Raw genomic sequence first — 20,060 nt, 5'->3', positions numbered from 1 at the left:
AAAGTGTATTACGTGAAAAAGCAAGTGCACTCACAAGTAATATTCTAGTCTTGCAAGTAGCAAGCAAATGTTACATAAAAATAAGTCACTATCTATAAGAGTCGAGAAGTGACGAAAACAAGGTTCAAAAACCATGCGTTGTCTACTAAAAAAAAATACCACCAATAAATGGATGGTGCGAGGTATGCAATATCCACCCCAATATGGCGATTGTAATGTGCACAATTGTGACATAAGCCACAAGTTGATACAAATGGTGGTGGTGTTGTGCGCAAAGATGTAATACTCAAAATTATGAGTAAAACATCAATAGGGGAACTCATGTGGTTTTACTCGAGTTCTAATGCTTGATAATATGAGTTAAACCTAGACGAGCCGTTAGAAAAAATCATTAAAAAAAAACGACATGATGCCCACTCCATACGAAAAAAATAGTCTACATGGAAGCGTTACATCATAGGTAAACGCACGTAAATACTTTATACACGAAAAGGAAGGGGAAAAAGGAGAGTTAATTGTGGGCGAGTAAACAATAATTACGAGATAATCATATAAGTGAAATGACAATTTGTGGAATTAGAAATTAATTAGAATAATAAGCAACTAGGTGTATGGAACATTAAGCATGCCTTAAGGTACGAAACCCTAGAGTAGTCGACATGCACCTCCTCAAGACCACCACATCTCCCTAGAATCGGCCAAGTGATGGTTCAATAAAGAGTAAAGTGACATATACCTCGTCAAGGCCACAACATCCCATAGAATTGGCCAAGTGATGGCTCAATAGAGAGTAGAGTGGCATAGGTAGGCGACATACACCTTGTCATGCCCACAACATCCCATAAGACTCAGCCAAGTGATGGCTCAATAGATGTGCCTTTCTAAAAGGTATTCCATTCATTGGTTTGCCCAAATCATGATAGTGCATGCACCTATCATTCCTTCTATCCAATCAAATTAGCCCCTTTTTTAACATTAGTGAACATATCCTTCACTAATGTAAATATTAGTGACCTACCCTCACCAATGTTATTTGTACATAACAGGTTACTTGTGCCTCGAGCCTTGCCTGTTGGCACACAACTGCATAAGATGGGTGTATCCTCTAGCTGTGTTCGTTGTCATTTGCAAGCTAAAACTCCGGAATATGGTCTATGGGATTGCTTTGAGTCTCAATTGGTATGGAAACACCTCCTAAGAATATTTGCCAATTATTTTCCCCCATCGGTAGGTATTCTCATGGGGCATGGTGGTTTGGACATCGTTTGTCCGCTCTATATTACTCACGCACATACACATACCCATACCCATACCCATACGCATACGCATACGCATACACACATACACATACTCATACACATACGCATACGCATACGCATACAGATACTCATACCCATACCCATACACATACACATACACATACACATACACATACACATACACATACACATACACATACACATACACAGACACACGCATACGCATACGCATACGCATTCGCATAAACCCCATTTCCTCCTGTTGTTGTTGTGAGGTCTTGATTGCAATACTGACGCAGATGATGGCGATGGTGACCCCTTGTTCTTCTTGTTCTTGTTCTTGTTCTTCTTCCACCCCCACCAGCTTCCATGGTGGCCCCCTTCCTCAGCTGCGGCCTCGCAGCTCAAGGACCTCACCACGCTTCTGCTTCTTCCCCTCCACTCCTCCTTTTTCTTCTTCTTCTGCTGACGAATGGACGAAACGTGACCGATCTTCTGGAAGGAACTCAGGACACAACGGAATTCCTCTCAGAGGAACCTTCGCCAGATGCCGGAAGACTCTCTCCATCTTGTCTTCTTCTGCTTCTGAACACCTCGAAAGTGAAGAGCTGAGCTCGCCTTTGGAAGCTTTCTGTTGCAGAAACTCCCAGTTTCTTGAAAGCTCCGATGATGGGAAGATTCGAAGCATTATAGAAGCAGGAGCTCCATCCACATCCATACCTTCAGAGGAAGATTATTCTTCTTCTTCTATACTTGTTATATTAGGAAACGAAGCATTTGTTGACCATATATTCAAAAAGTTTCCAGGCATGCCAGTCGAAGTTGTTCATTTTTCTCTTGAAGTGCTTTCTAGTATCAAAGAGAAGCACGATGAAGCAAAATGCTTCTATATCAGCACTACTGATTTCTCCGAGATTTCAGGTTCTTTTGATACTATCTTCCTCAACTATTTTCCAATATTCTCAAAATCTCTTTCTACGATTCTTAAAGATGCAGCTAAACATTGCAAACCTGGTAAGCTTTTTTTGAATTTGCTACTACTTTCCTAATCAGCTGTGCACTAAAATTCTATTAATTTCCTTACACCTACTCATTTCCTGTAAATTGTTGATAATAAATTCCCATTGTTTCTCTATCAATTTTCTATAGATACAACAGAAGTATATAAACTTTCCACTAAATTCATGTAAAATTTGAAGTATATATTTTCTACTATAACTCCTTTAAAAATTAGAAATGTTGATGGGAACTTCTGTGGAAAATTTATATGTTTATGTTGGATTTTATAGGATACTATGAGTAGAGAATACCACAAATTTGATATCTATGGGAATTTGGGAGAATGGATATTTTTTTTTGTAGAAAGAATTGAGGAAAATACCATAATTGTTTTGAAAATGTTTATAATTCTCGTCAAATTTTGTAACAGTAAGTTTAGAATTTTGATTATATGTGTACTTAATTGCTACATTGATAGTGACAACAGATTGCAATAGATAAAATATTTGATTTTGTAACAGCAAGTTAAAAAATCATGTATATGCATACTTAATTGTTACAACTTACATTGATAGCGACAGCACATTGCATTAGATAACATATTTGATTCTTATATTGCATTAAAATTCAATATGGCCGCAAATGGATGATAAGCTCAGTTCTTACAATATCACAAATAAGGCATTGCAGTGGAATCAAAATATCACATATTCAATTCTTACATTTTTGGAATGGATTCAGTGTTCAGTAGTTTTTCATTCCTAGTCGATTAAACTTTCTTTTCATGCATGAAATAATTAGAAATTATGAGAGAGAAACCAAAACTTTATAGGAATTTACTAGAACTTCTAATGTATTTATGATGAATAAATGTTCCTGACTAGCCAATTCAAAAATTTGACCATTGTTTGAGTGAATGAGAACACCTTTTTCTGCTGTGGTTGCGGAATCACAGATACATGTGCATAGCCAGGGTTTTGAACCAGGAGTGAGCATGAAGTCAAACAAGAGTTGTGGTGTGTACACGACAAACAATTGCAAAATAAGCATATATAGTTTTTGAACAACAAAACATCAAGCAAACTCCAGATTTGAGTGAACTAGAAGATACTAATCCTAGAATCGAGGCTAAAACTTTGATTACAGAACTTGCAGACTATAGTTTACAAAGAGTTTTAGGATGATTGGGAGAGAGAAGTAAAAGAGATTAGGAAATAGCTTAGGTAATCCCCAGTTGAAGCATGTGCTTTTTCAACCTCCTGACAAGGTTAACCTCAAAGTATAGCTAATCACTTTGGCCTTTCATGACTTTTTGCTAATCACTTAACATTTGTGCTCCTTAATCTCTCATTTTGCTCCTTAGAAGCTCTCACTTTCTCTTTCAGGCGCTCTTCGTTTGCTATGTTGTAATATCACAGATTTTTTTCATTTTGCAAACATTTTGTAATTGAACCTGCAACTAATTATTTTTGTAATATCACAGACTTTTAGGTCATTTCTACAATTGAACCTACGATGGCTATTCTTGTCATAGGTACTCGTTTTGTCATGATTCTTTGTGTGTGCCAAATACACCACAACATCAGTGATGCATCATTGCTTAAAATTAACGAGGAATTACAAGAAACACCATGAGGTTATAGGAATTCCATATATTTTTGTCAGGTTTTGTTTCCTCTATAAATATTGCCACGTGCAAGCTAAAAAGTCAATTTGTCAAATTTAGTGAGCCTTATTGGGAAAACGTTGCATTATCATCTAAAAGTTTAAGATAGCATAGTTGATTTGTACATGTTGTGGTCATAATATAGATTGAAATATGATATCTGTTATATTTTATAGTGGTTATATAGATCCAAAGGTGATAATCAGAGTCCTTGTTGGAATCCAGGTGGAAATGTAGTTATCAGCTTAGGTCAGGGCAAAACAATTCTGGATTCTCTTAAAGATCATAGTCAAGCTCTTCTACAATCATTTCTTCCAAACAAGGATGAGCTGATCAAAATGGTTTCTACACTTCCTCTGGAGCTGATCAATTTCCAGGATATGCCAAATTTCTATCTTGCAGCTCTGAAGGTTTAGTAACTTTACTTCTTGTTTTGTTCACAATACATATGTTACTAGTGGCAAACCACAATTTAGGATAAAAACACACAAAAATAAAGAATATACAAAATATCAGTACTCAAAAGCACTCAAAATAAAGTTGAAATATATGTGAAGGGATTACTTATTGACCAAGGGCGTTTCCCTAACTTCAAGTGTACAAAATCTAGTATGTTTATTTCTTGTTTTGTTCGCAATCATATGTTACTAGTAAACCTCAATTTGGGATTAAGAACCCACAAAAACGAAGAATATACAAAATATTTGTACTCAAAAGCACTCAAAATAAAGTTAAAATATATGTATGTAGAGGGATTGCTGCAAATTGTAGACAATCATAAATGAGGTTATTTCAAAGAGAACTTGAAGAATTGAAAGTCAGCAATAAGGTGGTTGGCCAATTACCACATGATTTGAAGTTATCCAAATGGTCCATAGTGGCCAAATCTTATCTAATGGAAAAAGAGGGCATCAATGCGTAAATTATTGGGAAAGAAACTTAGAAAACTAACAGCCAAACTTCATGCTGGGAAACTTGTGATGAAGATTGACCTTTAGTTGATGGATACAAGCTTTTGCTGATGTACAAGTCAACAAGTGAATCGTTGCTTACAACTCTTTCAGACACCTACTGCAAAGAGAATGAATTATTCTCCTTTTCTCTTGGTGAGATTCTATGAGAAGAATAACCAATAAGCATCTCCACAAGGACACCATTTTAAAGTGGTAAACATATACTCCAAAGTCTAATAAGTCTTTTCTTCGACCATGCTTTCTATATGGTAATTTACCATAAAGGATTTCCATGAACCTGTACCCAAAGATAGGGAAGACGTAGTTTTGCTGTATGCAGAACCATAATATATTAAGCATTAGTTTCTAATGGTTTTAAAGGGGTTTTAGGAATTGTGGCAACTCACATAAAGTCATGAGACACGATAACATGTGGTGACCTAAGGACCTAAGGGTTTGCAGTTATAAAATGAGGAGTAGCTAACCTCATTAAGAGAAGGAGGCAAACTTCTCTATAGGAATGCTGCGAGACACCAGTAGCACAACGAGGCTCTTGTTACAATATCAACATGTTGATTGCATCCGATCTTCTGAAATATCTGGTGTTGTGGGATGCTGATGATGTTTAGGATCTGCCTGAATTCGTTTGCTTGGGGTGGTTGGGTGGGAAAGTGGCCTTAAACAATTTCTTTCCTATATTTATATATCTATTTCCTTAATCATTAACTGTATCCTTAATAAGTTTGTAGATGCTGGCAGCTGATAGTGAAACCATATATTTGTCACAGCACATTGCTTCACTTGAATTGCCAATCACAAATCCTATTTAATGCTTCAAATGGTGGCACAAGGGTAAACAATTGAAGTTGTTCCATAATTTTAGACCAAATGTATTTGTGGCGAGGACAAATATTGTATCATATTGTTGCATCTCCAAAACTTGCCGTATGTCTGATATCATTGACCACTACGAAGTTTACTACTTAAAATGATGTATTTAATGTGATAAACGAGTTAGTCATTAGGATTGAAGCTTTCTTTGCATTACTTCAAGAAGAAAAGAAACAGATAGGGACATGTCAAGAGTCAAATTTGCATTTTTGCATTCTGTGCTAGATGTGATAGAGAGAAAGGTGGTAAGCTGAAGGTGCTGCAAAGTCAGAATCCAAGATTCCAACGCTTGTTGATTATAACCAACCAGGAAGACGTCTGTGCATTCAGCTGAATATGTGAGGTTGGAGCTGTGGCTACTGGAGGACGCAAATAGTATTGGATTTGCAATCTGTTTCCTCAAGTACAGATGCATCAGGAGACACATAGCTCGTGGATAGTGGATGGAGCCACACATGATGAATGAAAGGAGATGTTTCTGGAACTTAAGGAATGTCAATGGTGTTCGTCAAGGCTCTGCCACCCCCAATGGGCAGAGAAATGAAGAAGAAGAGAGACAGTGTGATATTTTTATTAATGAAAAGAAATTCCCAACATTACAAAACAATTAACTTTTTATAGGCTTTTGTCAAGTGATTGTTGTCCATAGGTCGTGATGAGCTGAAAGGAATAAGAGAGGTGTATTTGTTACAACGTCCTCACTTTAAAGAGTGGGATATCCAGAGCTTTAACTCATCTAAAATAATTGCTATAGAGGTTTAGGGGCATATGAGCTAGAGCTCTTGTTGTATCAAACCTTCTATTGTAATTGAGCTTTGGTGCTCTGCTATTTCTAAGATATATCTGTCTCTAATATAGATATCTGTCCGTGTATTCTCTGTTTTCTGCATAGTTAATATCTACTGCAACTGAAATAATCTGTTTTTTTATTAAATTTCTTGCCTAAGCAATGGAAATTTGAATTGTGTGTTCAGCAGTCTTCGGGCAGCCCACTAGATCAAATACTTATAGTTTATGACTAGATTGTTATATTTCTGGCAAGTAAGAAACCAATGGTGTGATTTCAGTTTAATGGAGCAGATCATAGAGGAATCAAAGCAGATGTCAAACACATTGCTTCTAGCAAAGGTGCAATTTCAGCTAATGTTTTTCTTGTTTAGGCTGTATCCTAATGGTAAGCCATATTTCTACCTGTCAAAAACTTGGAAATACCCAAGGGTCTTTTATGACTTCCCCAAATTCCCCTAACCATTTACTATTTCTATGATTGCCTTGGCAACCCTGTATTGAGCTATAATATGTGCTATTTCATCTCCTTCCACTCAATTATATGTGCTATTTTTTAGTTGAGCACCTATATGGTCAATTCGTCCCCTTTTTTTCTCTTGTAGGGTTTCACTGAGTTATTTTCAGAAATAACAAATACTTAGGGGCATTTAGGGATATGAAGAAAATAGTTGGGTATTTTGAATGTTATCCCATTTAGTAACTATCTTACAGTGATATTTTTTACTAAGGCATTATAGATGTGGAAACGTTATCTTTAGTTCTTGAAATGACTTTGAAAATGTCAAAAGGACCTATTATACCAACGAAACAATATCCCGATGAGATGTGATAAAGAGTCTGATATCAAGAGAGAAAAAGGTGTGCTTAGGTTAAATAGAACAAGGACTTCCACTTGCACCTCTCTAGAATGACATCGGTATCTTCTATTTTAAGGTGCCTTGTAAAATATTGATGCTCTGGATCTGACAATGCTATCACTGGATATAATGTCGAAAGGGAGGTGGAGAGGGATCATTCTCATTCTAATGTATTGTACTTAATACAAAGGTTCATATATTTCTTCTTTTTGCAGAGAAACATTTTCCTCTCTATGCAACTGGTAACGTTATTCATGGCTTTGGGCGAGGAAGCAAACAACTAGGATTTCCTACAGGTAAACGGTTAATGTATTGAGTGCCATGGATTTGATTTTTGTTAGGTAAACTGAATATGTTGAAGAATCAATAACGATCCTGTGAAAGACGAGGCTAATGAAATAAGAAATTGATGAGCACTAGCAAGACTCAGGCATTTTAGGCTGTTTACATCTATTTTATTTTTTCAGCGAATCTCTCTGTGGACAGTCTTCCCTTGAGCATTACCAAATTAACCAATGGAGTTTATTATGGATGTGCCCAAATAATTGGATCTGGTATAGATTCTGGTATCTATAGGATGGTTATGAACATTGGGAATCGACCAACCTTTCAGAATGGTCACAATATCTCACTGGTAACCAGTTGTCTTGTAGAATGATTTCATTTTTTATCCTATGAGAATGATAGTAGTCATTCACCTCAAATTTTCTCTGGGTTTTACATAAACCAGTTTTGATAACATTAGTCATTTACTTCTGGACTAGTCTTTAGATGCTTGAATGTATGTAGTGTTTTAGCACTATTTATTATTGCTTTTGGACAGGAGGTACATATCGTACATGATTATGAAGGGGACTTCTATGGCAAGGAGTTACGTATAGCTGTCTTGGGGTTCATTCGAGAGGAGATGCGGTTCTCTTCTGTGGGTATGTAGATGGTTTTATATAGATGCAGATTTCTTGAGAGCGAGAGAGATAGAGATATAGAGAGAGCTACATTGTCTTCCAGATCAATTGATCAAGAGGATAAAGAAAGATGTGGAGTTTATGCAAACACATCTTTCAGCCATTGATTTTGAGACCCAGAAAAGAAGTTCCTTTTTTGTAACTTGAAGATTAAAATGCACGCGATGATTTTGAAGCCGAGTATCGTGTATATTCATAATTGTTGTGAAAGGAAATATCTTGAGATTTGATGAGTTTCTCAAGAAAACTGCTGGTTCTTTTTATTTCTTTCTGTAACTTTCCCTTTCAAACATCATTCTGTATGTATAGGAAGCAGCTAACAATTTCATGTTTTATACTAATAAAACTCACGGTTGCTTAATATAAAAAATTCTTTGCAAACATGTTTGGAGTTGGATGCTGTGGGATGCTGTGTGATTCTTTATCTTCTGCTTCATGAAACCCAAATCATGAACATGGTTTGCCTCCAGAATGCTTAAACAACTTTCTAATAAATGATAATTTGTTAATACTAGTGTGATGCTATCATGTTGCTCTTTTTATAGGATGTATTGGTAAAAACATGACCAAATACATGGCACAGCCTGCTCAAGAGTATTGCAGAAGTGTAAAGGCTAATGATTCCCTGGATATGCAGAAAGAATGGGCAAATCCTATTATTGGATTTACAATCATAGTTTAACTGTTGAACTTTGAACAGTAAATGATAAGGAACTTTTGTGGGTCATTTGGACATAAATTGACAACAAATGATCAAATTTACCAGATGAGTCATGGGTTGGTACTACATCAAGATCAGGTTCTCTTTTACATCAAATATGTCGGAGGACTGAATAATTATATACGTCACTAAATCCTGTTTTTTAAAGCAATTTGATTAATATCATGAAAATATTCTTAAACTTAGCTTGAGAACCAACCACATTTTCTCAATTCTTTTCTATAAATGGGATAGATGGACCTCGTTATGAAGGTGTTTAAATAGCTTAAAGTGAGCATATACATTTGGCCTCATTTTGACCAACATTGATCTAAACAAGCCTTTAATCATTGAGGTTGTTGCATCCAATGCTGCAGTTTGGGAGTATCTTATCACAAATTGGAGGTGACAGGCAGCTCCATCAAGTTTTGGGGTTGGAGAAATTGATTATAAGCTCAAGGATTCTTCCGAGTGTAGATGTGGTCTATTCCTTATCTTTTGTCCTCTCTCAAAATAGAAACTCGTGAAACCTATATTATTTATGATTAAGGGTATTATTGATGGAAAATTATCAGTTCCCAAACTGTTTTGTGTAGGTAGCCAGTATGATTTGATTCTCACAAAACACCGTCAAAAATTTACTTAAATTAAACATATTAGGCTTTAGATTGTGAAAGGATTCCCAAATTTGGACTCTCAATATTACAACAAAGGAACAACCTCTGACTTGTAAGGAGCATACATTCTATCGAAAGAACCATGAGATGAAGTGAATGAAAGAGCACACATTCTGTTGGATGTAGCATGATTACATGTGATGGATATTCTTGACCATGAAGAAAAGAACAGGAGCCAGAAAGAATGCAATTCAATTGAAACTTTAGGAGAAGGCCACATTTTCCTAAATTGAATTGTTAAAAGATAAATTTTCTCAATCATAAGCTTCTAATGTAAGCAATATACATATTAGCATGCCATGCATATATATAAGCTTCTCTCAAGTATTCCAGCAGATATTCAATCAGCATAAGCAAAAAATTGTATTCAATAACAAGCATGGACTGAAGATATTACTGTGAAAATAGAAGTTTTGGGACTGGGTGGGTGGATGATCATAAAACTATATCAAATTGATCAGATGTATTCATTGGCATAATCAATAACCAAAACTAACAACATGCTACTTGATGTTTCATTGAGACAAAAGAATGAGAAAGAAAAAAACCTCAACAATTGTTATGCACGAATTACATGAAAGATGGAACCCGCGGGGTACAACACATTCACTGTGTGAGCAAATTCTCTAAATGTACAAGGAGGTGATCTATTAACCAAGGGGCTGCAATTGTGATACAAGGAGAGAGATGCATATAGTGCGCAATTCTAACTGGGTAAGAATGATGCTAACATTTTGCACTGATTTTGCAGAAATCTTCACTTCGGTATGATGATCGTGTCACCCGCATAAATGTCATCTTCAACAAGTCCATTCGCAGATTTTAGAGCCTCCACAGAAACCTACATTCACAAAGTACAAAAAGGAAAAATGTATAAGAAATTGGATCATAGGAGTGCCAATGGGGGGTTCCGAATGCCATGAATGATAAGACCTTACCCTAGTGTTAATCAATTTCATGAAGTTACATTCACATACAAAGGTTAGGAAGTCATAAAGCCATCACTAGACCATACCATTCACTGCACACATTTTCCTGATGCCAAAATCCAATGCATATGCCACTCTCTTTGCAAACCAATCCACTCTTAATTTCGAGGTACATTCTTAGTCCAGAACTATTACCGAACTTATCATATTTTCCCTCTCATTTTCGCTATGCGATGAAGTCCCCTACTTCGCCAAAACCCCTTAATGAACCTCATTTAGTGCACTGTGTATGGTTTTGGAGCTTTTTGTATTATCTCAGTTCACCATGTAGAAAACATGCATAAGTGTCAAGCACTCCTTCAATTTCGATAAGTTCATATAAAAATCCCATTATAGGACGCAATATATCCGAGGAATGCAATGCCTATACATCCTTGCTACTTTTAAGACATGATAGAGCTATCAAGAAACCCTAAACCCTAAACCCTAAACTCTAATAACAAGAAGCCCAAATGAACAGAAATACAGAGAGAGAGAGAGAGAAGGATAGGGGTTAGAAGAGCTTACCCCATTTCTCTGAGAAATAGAGAACAGAGTGTCTCCTTTGAGGATGTCATAGCTCTTACCACCACGAGAGGACTTGATGATCCTCTTCTTCGAGTCGAGGATCAAAGGGCCAACAGATTTGTAAAGGCTCCATGCCACTCCACCCAGCACCACAAATCCTGCAGCTCTGGCCACAATTCCATTGTCCTTATCAGGTTTAGCTCCTGACATATCTCTTCCTCTGTTTTCTGCCTCTGTTTCTTCTTCTTCTTCTTCTTCTTCTTTACAAAGAAGAGAAACAAATTGAAGAAAATAAAAAGGAGCAAAAATAAAATAAAAAACAGAGCTCATTTCACACCACACAAAAAAGAAAATATTTCACAATTAAAAAAAAACAGGAAAAAGGTTAGGGGTATGTTTGCTAAATATGCAAAAGAGAGAAAGATTAGTTTGAGGGGTAGTTTTGGTAAATTTGCAAAGAAAGAAAGCTCAGTTTGAGGGGTAGTTTTGGTAAAATATGCAAAGAAAGAAAGCTCAGTTTGAGGGGTGGTTTTGGTAAATATGCAAAAGAAAGAAAGCTCAGTTTGAGGGGTAGTTTTGGTAAATATGCAAAAGAGAGAAAGCTCAATATGCAACAAGTTTATGGTATTTCAGTCTTTCCTTCTGTCATAAACAAAGGTGTCTTCTTGCTAGGGTGTCCCACGTATATTTGGCCAATCGAGTTTCACCTTTTAGTGCTCAAACCTCATGACAACTGTATAAAGCTTTCTGTACGGGAAAATGTCAAAAACCGTACTGTCCAAGCAATTCATCATTTGCAATCTTTTTGTGTTGTTCTCCAAAGGGTAAATAGGCATTGTAGTAAACATCCTAACAATGCTAGGAAATCTCAAAAAGATTAGGGGGTATCGTGGTAAATATCCAAAAGGTTTGGGTCTTTTGGTAGATATCCAAAAGTCCAAGGGGGGTATTATGGTAACTACTCTATGTTGATCTCCATACCCCCCCCCCCATAAACCACCGAAGATTCCAATTTGGGATCATATACGAGTAGAAAGATGCTATGAAAAAGTGCTAAACTATCACCATTGTTGTTCTCTACCCTTTTATAATGTTAAGTAGCTATGAGAACACTAAACTTATAGATGAGAGGTGGCACTTTCAAGGGGTGGAATGGATAGGGCCAAGCCTGAAGTGTCAAGCAATTGTTTGAGGTCCCATGTAATAGACATGGTCCAATGTTTTGTTTAGCAAACAAAAAGGTAATCACAAAAATACACGAGTTTGACAAGGTTTGATAGGCTCACATATTTTGCAAGTTAAAGGGTATCATAGTAAATATCCAAAAGGTTGGGGCCATTTTAGTGATCGTGTATTCTTGTCCATTCCTTTGTACCACTAGAATGAAGGTAAGGTGGCTATTATGCTCCATGCTACAAATATTTACATGTCAACTTTACACCTGACCCATGAATTTGGGATGAAATTTGGAGTTTAATGCTTTCGTGGAACATTTCTAATCTCTCATCATTTCTAAATAGGCCATTAGTTTTCGTCTCATCCAAATCACAATTTCATTCGATCTCTAGTCTAAAGGCTGTCCAAATATTAAAATGTTGGATGAAACTCATTAGCTTTCCTGTTTCAAAGTATTTGTTGTGTACTTGGTATTGAAACATGGGAAATTCATGAACAGCCGAATGAAAGAATTGACATTCTTCTCATTTTTCCTTCCAATTTCAAAGAATTCATCGCCTATCATGTGTATAACCCAAGGCAATTCACAAAACGCTTAATGGAAAAACTGAACAAATCGCCACCAATCACTTGCAACAAGTTGAAAGACCAAAGCCCATTGTACCAAAAATATCCACCTATAATCAAGTAGATTTCAGTCTCCCTGAAGTGTTTCATCAAAGTACACCACAAAACTAGGAGGATCAGGAACTGCATTATTCATTGTTGTACACCGCAACATTCAAACAATTAGGAACAATATACCATATACTATCAATGCTCATTTCATTATCTTGTGATCTTCTCAATAAGCATTTAGAATGTACCAATGTGTATACAGCTCCTAGGAAAAGAAAAGAACTACACACTATTTTATGTAATACTTTGATGATAGAATACCCTCATATGCTTCATCATTTCCTTGACATATTTTATCATTTGGGAGTGAAGGGATGCTCTGTTTTTTAAGGCCCAGTTGAATGAGAAACAATAGTGGTCATTGTTGCAGATGAAATATATTCTGCCTTCTCAATTCCCATTCGAATAAAAAACAGTTGGGCTGAACTAGTAGGTTGTTTTGCATGTAGACCTTGTGTGTGTATATATATAGTTCATCGAAAGTGTACACATGAAAGACAAACAAAAAAATGAGTCTTTTTTCTTTGTTTTTTAAGGACAGATTTCAGCATCGTCGGGATGAGGACGAGTAACATTTAGAACTCCCTTCAGACTTCTCGTGAGCCAAATCGCAGTTTCTCGAGGTGAGACCTCCTGACCTTGCCCACCAAATGGCCTAAGAACTATACTCAGCTCATCAAGTCTATGCTGTTGAAGAAGCTTTGCACAATGCTCTAGGAGACCCTCCAAAGCCTCAGCCCTTTGTTTATACGAACTCGTGTCTAACCCTTTCTCTTCACCACTTTCCTTATTGCTATGGCCTCGAAGCATATTGCCATTCATGACCTTATCAGTGCTTTGGTGGTGGGCTATGGTGGATCCTTGGTTAACTTTGCTTCCATTCATGTTCTTAGTGTTTGGAGATATATCATTGCGTCCTTGTGGCATATCGGCATCAGTGCTTGGACCTATAATCGTGGGTCCTTGGTTGACAATGATTCCATTCATATTCTTATTGGTGCTTGGAGCTATAATGGATGTCGCTAGCATGTCTATCTCCAATCGTTTTTGCAGTGAATCCATGCCTTGTTTGTGACCAAACTCACCACCGTCTTTCTCTTCATCCATCCCAAGCCTAAATGTGCTATGTCGTATTACATGTATCACATCGTTGAAGGCAGGTCTCACATTCGCTGACAATTTCTCACTTGCTTGGGGAAGTGTACCTTTCTCTTGAGCTCGACTTTCTTGTGGTTCAAGAATGCCTTCACTGATTGCATCTTTGGAAGGCTTGCAAATTTTAGGATCCTCGGCGATATATTGCACTGTATTTAAGTTCTCATGATGCTGATCTACGGTTGAGATTCCATCTACTGAAGATGAGGATTCACTTTCATGATTAGTGTTGATCTCTTCTACAGTTTCTTTGCACTGACAATCATCAGTTGACAATGGGAATTCAGCAATGAGATCCAATCGAGGGGCATTCATCGAGATATCAGGAGATTCGTCCAACACTAGACTTGTAGTAGATTGAGAATCTGATCTTACACATGGGCTGAAAGTATGTGCTTCATTATAACAAGGACGGTCAGCAGTGAGAGGACTGTAGTAAGTGATTCCTTCTACACAAGAAGATCTTCCCACATTCGAAGGTGATGTATTATCATCATCCATAACTACCATTTTGCTACTTTGGGAAGAATTGTAAGGATTTAATGTTTCAACCTCTGAATTCACTATTTCTTCCAAGTCGATTGACTCCAGCAAGTCAATTGCCTGAGAATCCTCTGGGGATATGCTTCTTCTGGCCACGAAAGGTCTTACAGGAGTTGGAGCCCAACTTTTCCTTGGAAGCTTGTTGGGTGGTTTCTCTTCAACTCCGTGTTCTATTGGCAACAGAGCATTGGCAATGGGTTCTTCTAATCTTTGCTTGTTATTGTTTCTTGGAGATGATTCTACACTTGGAATCTGTACACCAGAAACAAACAATATGGTCAAGACAGGAGCATGTATAATCAGATTTCTCACAATATGAAATGGAAACTGCTGTTTCTTCAATAGTTCTAAACAATAAAAACTACTCTGTTTTTAAGTAAAGCATAAGAAAATTTATTACCAATGTTTTTTACTTACTGAATGCTTGACTTGCTTGGGAGCTTGGAGATTCTTTGCTGTTGCTTGTGGTCTCAATGCTCTCTCATCCTTTTCATTTCTCAGCTTTGCAGAACCAATAATAGGGTTTATTGGGCTAGAGATATGTGCTGGGGGTGAATCTTTCTTTGGTATAGAAGGATGTCCAACCCCCTCCTTTTGCACTCTCATTCTTGTATTCCTTATGACATTATGACCTCCTCTTCCTAAGTCCAAATCTTGTCTATGCACACCACCAACAGTCCTCTTATCCTTCTCATTATCATATCCATCCTTGTTTACCATACCTCTAGTGCGGCCTGTATTAGAAGCTTCTCTCTCGTTTCTTTCATACACCCATTCTGATTCGTCATAACCGCCAGAGCCTATTGTCTCTTCATCATTCCTCTGTTTTGTCTGCCCATGTGCACCTTCAAATTGGCTTTTCCTGCCAAAATCTGAGGTCTCACCATCACTACTCAGAGGAAAACTATGTTGGTGATGGTCATGAACTTCTTGCTGATCAGTTAACAAGTGCCTCGAAGAACGATTTGGCGAGGGGCAAATTGCTCGAGAAACTTGCTTGATTTGGACTATGTAGGGCTGTAGTAAGGGATGTTTTAGGATCTCGGCAGCCTGAAATATTCGTATCATATCCATATCATTAACAATCCATAACATTGTGTCCCAAATAATTAACCAAACAGCCCAAAGAATGCAATGTTAAATTGCATAAGACTGACCGTGGGTCTATGTTCCGGATTCTTTCTCAACATACTCTTAATGATGCCTTTTCTGCAATAAAATGCAGAAACGTCAAACCTGCAAGACATTCTAATCTTTCTAGCAGTACAAAATGAGTTTTCAGTCCTTACAAGCCAGCTGAGTATAGACTGGGTAATGGACCAATAGAAGACCTATTTATTTTGTTGATAAGACCAGACATATCCTGCAATAGAGAAGTGAAAAGAAATCAATCAATCAATAACATCTCTCTTTCTGCGTCATTTTCTTTTCCTTTGTTCTTGAAAAATAGGTGCAAATCATATAGATGTCACAGACACCTTCTCCTTTTGCAAACTAAGATCTCCTACAGCAATTTCTATTGACATATGAACAATAAAGATAAGCTAAAATTCATTTTCAAATTGTAAGTTCAATTCCCAATCTCTGTTTCCCTTTACAGGAGGTAACCATAGAAATCTGATGTTATCTTCTGCACATTGGCAAATCTCCTAAAACTCCTAGAAGAACCGTACTTGCCTTGGGAAGAAGCCATTTTCCTCTTCTCTAAGACAATCAATGGCATCTCCCCATCTCTTGATTAGTACTACTCCCAACCACATTGATTCCCTCCTACAATTCAACATTGTGTAGCAAGAAAGAACGAGTAAACTAGGGTTCCATGAAAAGTAACTCTAGTTTGTGAGGAGGTTCAGCTAAGGGGGGCAGGGCAGCATTATAAAAGAACCCTAGTTAAGGTCTTATCTTGTGCATATGATCAACAGTACATAGAAGAAGTTTCAATCAAAAGAGAGAAAGAAACAGACGGTGCGTGGAGAGAGTGAAGCTTACAAAAGCCTTGAATGCTGGCTTATGAGCAGCCATCTCATATATGCAACAACCTATACAATAAGATTTAATGAGTGATAGGGTATTTGTAATTCCCCTTGTAGAATGTATACAAAAGCTGAATAAGGACATGACATCAATCATATGCTTTTAGCGCCTACCCAGTGACCATATATCAGACTTGAAACCATACGGAATGTCAGCCAAAAGTTCAGGACACATATAATTTGGAGTTCCAACAACCTACAAAACCGCCAAAACAAAAAAGAAATCATCAGGTAAAAATCAATAATACGAAACCAAGAAAACCAGAAATAAAGAACCAGATAACTTGTCTTTAAGGATTTAAGTTGCAGATCTCATACACAAAACACAACACAATGTATGAACACAGATGCCTAAATTTGCATCTAGATTATTCAATATACAGTGGACATTCCAAATGCCCATTTTTTAACAAAGGTATTACTTTGGCAATGACATATGACATTTCATTTTCCAGCAAAATGTAACTAAAAATACTATTATGTACACAGTTCCTCACAGATGATGCTAAGTCCTCTTCAATCAGCATCTTTGCCAGCCCAAAATCACCTAGAATTTTTATTTTTAACAAGTTATCAGCAAGTGCTATGTTATCCAAGTTTGGAAATCAAATAAACTCTTTATACTCACCTAGCCGAACATCCTGCTCCTTTGTTAAGAAAATGTTAGAACACTGCAAACATCATGTTTTAGATTTTTTGTAAGTAAATTCCACTCAGTTATGAATATTGTTGTCAGGATGCCAAATAGAAGAAGAAAACAAATATCACTGAAGAAAAAACGAACTTTCAAGTCTCGATGCAAGATGTGGTTCGAATGCAAGTAATTGACTGCCATTAAGAGCTGCACAAACCACTTGCACAATTTCTGCAACCAAAAAGTCAAACAAGAAACCATCAAAAAAACGTGGAAGGGGACAAAACATGGCAATATCAGAGAAACTTTTACCAACCCACCTCCTCTGGAAAGAGCACACCACTTTGCTTTCTGATAGCTTCAGCCCTAAAAGAATAAATGTGCAGATGAAAAAGGTTGCTTCTAAAGGGTACAAACGCTCACTGAATATACATTTGATGGAAGAAGAAGAAATGCATGTTATTAGGAGTGAATGCATAATTCCCTAAAGTTATACATCGCAATGCGTTTCAGATCTTTTTACCCATGTGGGAAGAGCATGCTTTCCCTCATATTTTCCTTATAATATTCATCACTATGAGATTTAGAGTTCGTATTTAGTCTTACAGAATTCTATGGCCTAGTGACTCCCTGCGGTTATATTTCACAATAAGTTTAATAAAACATATCTCCCATATAGGAAAGAGTACATACTTTTTCTTCATGTGTTCCCTTACAGTGTACACTCCATATTTCTAACATTATGAGGTTTTCTTTTGTATATATAAGCACATGTAAAAAATCACTTACATGTCACCACCCTCACAATACCCTGTGACAATGCATATATAACAACCCTGCAATGGGTATAAAAAAATCGCACACTTTAGAAGAAAAAAAAGGTATACGAAGTGAACAACCTATAATTACTTCATTCAGGGTATACAATCATTGCTTATGTACGTCAAAAACTTCGGCTTACTTTCTCTATCCATGACTCCTTGTACTCCAAAATGTATGGGTGTTGAACTTTCGATATCAGGTCCATCTAACAATAGATATGAAGGGAACAGATGAAGAAAAGAAGAAAAAAAAAAATTATAATTGGTAAGGCTCTAATGTATTGAAGAATTATAATGGACTCAAGCCTTATCCATCTAACAAAAGACAGGTAGAACACCTTATTAAATGTTATTGTTGAGCAACCCTATGATTTCATTTAAGCATTATAATGGATCAACCCTTGAGTGGACTGGACTTTATACTTTATCGTTTAAGTCTTATACTTGATTAAGACTGATAATGCACTAAACCATATACTTGACTGATGCATTAAGCCTTGTACTTGATTATTACATTAAGCTTTGTACTTGATTAATGCATGTATTGTATACTTCATTAATACAACAATCCTTCTGCTTTATTAATGCACAAATCTGTATACTTGATTGATGCATCAAGAATTATACGTGATTAAGCATTATGAGATCTCCGTTGAAAGATATTGACAGAAATTTGTTACAGAATTTGTTGGTTAATAACATTAGACTTGATTTAATCCATAGAATTGATTGAAAAACTTGGAATTGGTAGAGCGTTATGGGATCTCAAATGAAAGATATCTATGGAATTTTGTTGGCAATTGTTAGAAACACATACATACCTCTTGATGGGCAGATCTTCTACATCTATCTGTTTGCCTGGCAAGCCTAATCTTCTTGAGAACATATCTACGAAAGAAAGAAAAGAAGGAGCAGAGCATGAAGATTAAAATAAAAACAAGGAGAAAGAAGAAAGAAGAAAGAAATTGAGTAATAATAATGATAGATTAAGAAACTACAAACTTACTTCTTCTTCTCTGTCTTGTGATGTACAAGAATGGCCAGACCAAATGCTCCTCTGCCCACTTGCTCCATTATCTCATATTGATCCATGGTTTGAGCTTACTGAATCAGAACTACTTGTGATGAAGAAGCATGGAAAAAGGAGAGCAGGCTCGCAGAGGAAATAGTAACAGAGCAGAGAAGAACAGGGGGACATAAAACAGAGTAGAGAGAGATGAACTGTATATAGACACGGGAATAGAAGAGACTTTTAAGACTAGGGAGGCAGGCAGGCAGGCAGACAGACAGACAGACAGACACAGACACAAGAGGGAAGGAGGAAGTATGTATATACATACATATGTATGTCTTTCAGAGAGACAGAGTGTGTGAGATAGAGAAAAAGAGAGAGAGTGTGTAGTAGTGTGTGTGTGTGTGTGTGTGTGTGTGAGAGAGAGAGTAGAGAGGGTGAGAGAGAGAGAGTAGAGAGGGTGAGAGAGAGAGAGTGTGTGTGTGTGTGTGTGTTTGTGTGTGTGTCTGAGAGAGAGTGTGTGTATAGAGAGTGAGTGAGTGTGTTATGTGTGTGATAGAGTGAGTGATTGTGTTGTGTGTGTGTGAGAGAGAGAGAGAGAGTGTGTGTGTGTATAGAGAGTGAGTGATTGTGTTGTGTGTGTGATAGAGAGAGAGAGAGAGTGTGTGTGTGTGTGTGTATAGAGAGTGAGTGATTGTGTTGTGTGTGTGATAGAGAGAGAGAGAGAGAGAGTGTGTGTGTGTGTGTGTGTATAGA

General features: G+C 36.9%; 3 protein-coding genes across 4 annotated transcripts; 1 reads left to right on the top strand and 2 right to left on the bottom strand.

Annotated features, from left to right (window-relative positions):
* Nucleotides 1-1,546: 1,546 nt before the first annotated feature.
* On the top strand, nt 1,547-8,762 carry LOC147853308 (uncharacterized). Its single transcript, XM_087333143.1, has 7 exons — nt 1,547-2,273; nt 4,150-4,334; nt 6,836-6,896; nt 7,630-7,710; nt 7,882-8,048; nt 8,238-8,340; nt 8,423-8,762. The coding sequence occupies exons 1-7, from the start codon at nt 1,559-1,561 to the stop codon at nt 8,524-8,526; spliced, it is 1,416 nt and encodes a 471-aa protein (XP_087189269.1). The 5' UTR covers nt 1,547-1,558; the 3' UTR covers nt 8,527-8,762.
* Nucleotides 8,763-10,288: 1,526 nt separating this feature from the next.
* On the bottom strand, nt 10,289-11,533 carry LOC147853307 (uncharacterized). Its single transcript, XM_087332727.1, has 2 exons — nt 11,253-11,533; nt 10,289-10,597 (listed from the first exon to the last, which is right to left on the bottom strand). The coding sequence occupies exons 1-2, from the start codon at nt 11,460-11,462 to the stop codon at nt 10,514-10,516; spliced, it is 294 nt and encodes a 97-aa protein (XP_087188853.1). The 5' UTR covers nt 11,463-11,533; the 3' UTR covers nt 10,289-10,513.
* Nucleotides 11,534-13,169: 1,636 nt separating this feature from the next.
* Nucleotides 13,170-19,510, bottom strand: LOC147853306 (serine/threonine-protein kinase Nek5-like). Of its 2 annotated transcripts, XM_087333672.1 has the most exons (14): nt 19,299-19,510; nt 19,114-19,180; nt 18,433-18,498; nt 18,261-18,307; nt 17,792-17,837; nt 17,622-17,702; nt 17,466-17,508; nt 17,335-17,384; nt 16,952-17,033; nt 16,794-16,843; nt 16,094-16,167; nt 15,962-16,013; nt 15,222-15,854; nt 13,170-15,056 (listed from the first exon to the last, which is right to left on the bottom strand). In XM_087333672.1, exons 1-14 carry the CDS (start codon nt 19,382-19,384, stop codon nt 13,638-13,640), a joined length of 2,796 nt encoding a protein of 931 aa, XP_087189798.1. In that variant the 5' UTR covers nt 19,385-19,510; the 3' UTR covers nt 13,170-13,637. The 2 variants fall into 2 exon arrangements, with proteins under 2 accessions (XP_087189798.1, XP_087189799.1); XM_087333673.1 differs by lacking the exons at nt 17,335-17,384; nt 17,792-17,837; nt 18,261-18,307; ... (1 more) ...; nt 19,114-19,180; nt 19,299-19,510.
* Between the last annotated feature and the right edge of the window lie 550 nt (nt 19,511-20,060).

This window comes from Azolla caroliniana, unplaced genomic scaffold (genome assembly GCF_043228905.1).
Source record: "Azolla caroliniana isolate FFs.n. ecotype wild unplaced genomic scaffold, voAzoCaro1.0.p SCAF_17, whole genome shotgun sequence".
Taxonomy (NCBI): domain Eukaryota; kingdom Viridiplantae; phylum Streptophyta; class Polypodiopsida; order Salviniales; family Salviniaceae; genus Azolla; species Azolla caroliniana.
Note: the sequence above shows the minus strand (reverse complement) of the source record. Positions and strands in the feature narration are given on the sequence as shown.